Source organism: Poecilia latipinna, unplaced genomic scaffold, assembly GCF_001443285.1.
Source record: "Poecilia latipinna isolate Pla-1442-1.1 unplaced genomic scaffold, P_latipinna-1.0 Scaffold1342, whole genome shotgun sequence".
NCBI lineage: Eukaryota > Metazoa > Chordata > Actinopteri > Cyprinodontiformes > Poeciliidae > Poecilia > Poecilia latipinna.
The window spans coordinates 6,046-10,972 of NW_015113958.1; the positions used below are offsets into that span (position 1 = coordinate 6,046).

Below are 4,927 nucleotides of genomic sequence, written 5' to 3' on the forward strand. Positions count from 1 at the left end.
TGTTTCAAACTTCCTATTACTAGCTATTTTGACTCAAATTGCAGCCGTTCTACTGGTACTGCTACCGACCCAGAATATTTTACTTAGTACCAGACCGTACCGGCTTACTTTCACACCTGCGCGTTAGTATCATGGAAGTATCACATAAAAATCTGTTGTTTTGTGCTTTTTGTTACCCATCTTGCGTTTAACCCATTCAGGGAGGACAAACAGCTTCGTGAAGATATCAGTTGTCTCAGTCGCCCTCCAAGATTAACCTAAAACAGGTATAAAGTGGTTTAAAATGATTTTCTGAAGAAAAATGTCTGTAACTAATTCACAATGTGTGTGCGTGTGGATGTAATACCTTGTGGGGACGATTTTCCTGACATATACTACGTTGTGGGGACCAATTGCTCCTTGTGGGGACCGGAGCCTGGTCCCCACAAGGGGAAACCCTGTTTTTGGGTCAGGGGTCAGATTTAGGGCTAAGGTATGAATTGAGTTTTGGTTAGGGTTAGGTATGTGATGGGATAGGGTTAGGGTTAGGTATGTGATGGGTAGGGTTAGGAAAAGGGTAAAGGTAAGGTTTAGGCTGTAGAAATGAATGGAAGTCAATGGAAAGTCCCCACAAAGATAGTCACGCAAACGTGTGTGTGTGAAAGTTCTCACCAGTCTGAAGTAGTGTGTGCCATAGGTCTGTATGAGCTTTGTATACTCATTCTTAGTGGAGATGTTGTAGTGAGGTGGCAGGAGGTCTAACTGCTGTTTGAATTTTAAACTTAAGAGAGGTCTGTTTGACAATATAAATCTAGACACAAAGACAAAATTAGACAATTATTTAAATAACCATGACCTGTCAGAACTCAATGAAAAAAGTCTAATTTCCATTCTACCCATAATGACTGCAGGCGACACTGTGTATGCTGAAAGTGTAGCGATCCTCTTTGCTCCTTTGTGAAGCAAATTTGTAGGCTTTGGAGCCGGTTCCTCCCGCAACTAGGCCGGCAAACACAAACATTTGAACCTTGAAGCCAGCCTGATGAAATACAGACAACACATGTAGTTTATAGGGTGTTAAATAAGAAGCCATATTTTTGTTATCACTATGCCACTCACTTACTTCAGTTCTAACTGAATTTGAAAATATTCTGAAATGTTCAGTTTCTTACCGACCAATCATTGGTATCTTGGGATGTGTAAGACTCAACCAGAGAGCTGTTGGCACATTTTAAAGGAAGTAATTATTATTAAACATCTACACAGTTCATTTTTCATTAGTTAATAAAGCGTTCTAGCTTAGTGAAATTGTGGATTTAACTATTATTTTAATACCTAATAAGCCTTATTAGGCAGGTATTTATAAACTACAGTTATATTCAATAAATTAGAAAATGCTTCCATATGTGGCTCGGTTTTCAGATTAAAAGTACTTTTAAAATAACAACCTCTGAGCCGGTGTTAAGCACATTTTTCATTAAACCTGTACTTCTGTATTATGAAACATTTTTTATTGGTTTGCTGTGTTATTCCAATTTTCAATGTTAGGTTTGCATTACTTGTAAGTTGTAAGTTCAAAATCCTCATAATTAACAGAAATAAATGCTTTAAAAATGAATATGTGTGTAATTATTCTATATAATGTTTCATTTAGTGATAAAACTGCTGAAACAAATGAACTTTTCAATAATATTCTAATTTAGTGAATGGGTATTTATTTGCCTATTGTTTCCCTTGGTAATTTTAATCAAAATTTCTATTTTGTTCATAATCTTCCTAATTACTTATTTATAGTTATTCACAGTCAAAGTGATTCTCATTGTTGCAGGATGGTCCTTGATCACATGTCCCTTTCTGTGTGTGAATATATATATATATGTGTGTGTGTTTTAGGACTTCTCACCTTGTAAGTCCCCATAAGAAGTGCTGTCTTTGACTAAGTTTAAGACTAAGGAGTGACTTCAACTTAGGTCGGGTTTAGGGTCAGAGTCAGGTTTTTATATGCACAGACTAAAAATGTTAAGTTGTCCTCTAAGCTAAAGTTAAAGGATGTGACACAGTAGGGAACGCCCTCTTTATCGCTTACCTAGATAGAGGCTAACTATTAGAATTACTGTTGCTTGAGGCCATTTTGTCCTGCTAGCTCCTAAAAGTAGCATGAGAAATGGACCAACTGTATTTTGATATTAATAAATGGAATTCATGAATTCAACTCACTGACTCTTCTATATCAAGAATTGAGCCTGGAGAAAGGATAATTCTTCACACACTAAATTATTTGAAGGTGACTTAAAAGTGAAAGTCCATCTGCTGCTTTAAAATGCAATTAAAATCAATAAGAAAAATGTATTTCTTTTAACTCAGAAATTAAATTTCATAAAGTTGATTCAACAACAAGAGACAAGTTGTTTAAACATTGTTTTTTAAGTTCTGTTTGCGTATTAACCTTGAACTGTGAGTTTCAACTTAATACTGGAATTTAAACCAAATGATCATTTCACAATATGCAAGAACAAAACGGCCTTCACCTAATTAAAGAACACATATTTCTGTATTATTTCACTCACCTTATCAAATTAAAGTAACCACGTATTTTTACACTAGAATAATTAAAACTCTTCTTTCAACTTGATTAGAACAAAAGTTATGATTTGCTAATGAGTTTAATAAAGATCACAATAAATTCTGCTCAAAAACTTTTAGCAGAGAATAACTTTTTTAAATGAACATTTGGCAAAATAATACATCAGAGTCAGATCAATGTAACACACGTCCATCTCAGGATACAAAAATATGCCTCTAAGCATTCTGGGAAATAATTCGCATTCCTGTGTTTTATTTTCTTTTAGTGTTTTTAGTGCTAATATATAAACTGTAGTTTATTCAACTCTCTCGGGTTTGACAAAATTAATAAAATGCTAACAGACTTACTGCTGTAAGTTTATCTTTCACAAACACACATTTAGGTTAAAAATCTATAACTAAATTTATATAGTTTTAGATTTTTTTAAAAATTAAGAACTAGACCAGTTTTGAATGTAGAAGTTAGTAGACGCAACTAAATGTTGCCCAAATGTTTTACAGTATATTAGGCTGACCCGCTCTGCAGAACAGGGTCAGTGCTCTACAGGCAAAGAGAAGTAAATACACAACCTCAGACTCCCTCCATAGCTTTGATATCTTTAAGCTGACAGACGAGACGTGCTCCATGATTTGTCTCAAGTTTGGGATTTTGTCTTACAACTTAACTCTGCTTCAAACTTTACCAATTTTTTTTGCTTTGGTCATCATGGTGCTGTATGTAACCTTAACTGTGAACTTAACTGAGAATAAAGGTGAATTTTTTTGATTTTTAAAAAAAATTATACATTATTTTAGGTGACCTTTGAAGTCAACTGGTTGTACTTGAATATGTTAATAAGTATCAGAATATCAGTATAAATGCACACCACATTTTTCATATTTAGCTTCCACTTCAGAATTATCCACTGTGTTGGTCTAACAACATAAAGGTCCAATAAACAGACATGGTTGATTGGAACATGTAATTGTACCATATAAAAAAAGTTCTGGTAATTGTTAGTTTAACTATGTGATTCAACTTATACAGTGTTCACAATCCGGTTTAAATACTTTACCTAACAGAGGTGTGAAGTCTGCTGTGGATGTCAGGACTGCATTGACTGACGTAACTCCAGTCCACAACAGAAGATGGAAGCTTAAAATGAAGAAAAATCACGTTATTGTTAATCCCTCAAGTCAGATGTGCAGCTGTTTATTTATGCATTTTTAGTTACTTTTTGGAGGACATGGTTTTGAAGAGGGTTGCTGCAGAGTTTACAGGTTTTGCTGGGGCTCAGGTAAGTCTTCACATCAATCACATCAGCTTTTATGTGCAGTCTGACCACATCAAAACCTTGCCCCACCAGATTGTGGCCTGGTACAAAAGGAGCAGCATCACACTCTGTTTCGGTCCCAGTCCGATATGACTGAACAGAGGAGTGAACAAGGACGCTTAGGAGAAGAAGAGCTGAAGTGGAATCAGGCAGCATCGCTGTAGTCAGAAGATAAAAGATAGAGAAAAAAAAAACATTTTTTCTACATAATGCATGGCATTTTCCTTATTTTTATGACTTATTTATACAACATCATAAGAAAGTTAGTTAACACTTTATTTGAAGGGGTGTGCATAAGACTGACATAACACCTGTCATGAACATGATTCATTCTTCATGAATATTTGTGATGGTTGTCATTAAGTGTCATTTGGAAAATAATGATACTTTTAATGTGAAATTGACATTATTCAAGATGTCTTTATTATGACAACCTGACATTAACCAATTAATTATCAAAATTGTAAACAAAGGTACATAACATTTTAAATTTTGATAATTAACAACTATTATGACATATTTATGACAGATGATGAATCTTGGTTAATTTCATGTTTGTCAAAGTGTTATCAAAACGGTTATGCTAACACATGCAAAAATAAAAAATACCTGATCAGAGATATGTAAAAATGTACAAAAACATTCAAATGCATGTATAAATTAAATGTGGAATTGTTTCAATAAATATTTAAATGTATTTAATACATGGGTAAATATGTTTACAGTGCCATTCATTTTAACAGTACAGCACTATTAAAATAAATTCAGGATATGCTGCTAACACAGGACTTTAATCTGAATAGAATACAAGTCAGACTTAATGGTTAAATATTGTTTAAGCATATTGTGATTATTACATACCCATGTATTAAATACATTAAAATAATCATAAATGCATTTCAACTTTTATGTACATTTTTACATTGTGTATCTCTGTCCAGTTATTTTTTATTTTTGCATGTGTTAGTGCAAGCTAATATCACATTTTTGAATTAGAGCATATTTGTTCATGGGAGCAGCAGTTAATGATGGTGAAACATTAGTAGAGCTCT

At 33.7% G+C, this 4,927-nt stretch overlaps 1 protein-coding gene across 1 annotated transcript in view; it reads right to left on the minus strand.

Annotated features, from left to right (window-relative positions):
* The window catches only part of LOC106961849 (perforin-1-like), a 9,764-nt gene extending 5,733 nt beyond the window's left edge, over nucleotides 1-4,031 (minus strand). The window contains exons 1-4 of the mRNA XM_015055912.1: nucleotides 3,777-4,031; nucleotides 3,618-3,697; nucleotides 1,152-1,197; nucleotides 876-1,018 (exon numbers count right to left, since the gene is read on the minus strand). Of these exons, the coding sequence (XP_014911398.1) occupies nucleotides 876-1,018; nucleotides 1,152-1,197; nucleotides 3,618-3,697; nucleotides 3,777-4,031 (524 nt within the window). The remainder of the gene's footprint in view (nucleotides 1-875; nucleotides 1,019-1,151; nucleotides 1,198-3,617; nucleotides 3,698-3,776) is intronic.
* Between the last annotated feature and the right edge of the window lie 896 nt (nucleotides 4,032-4,927).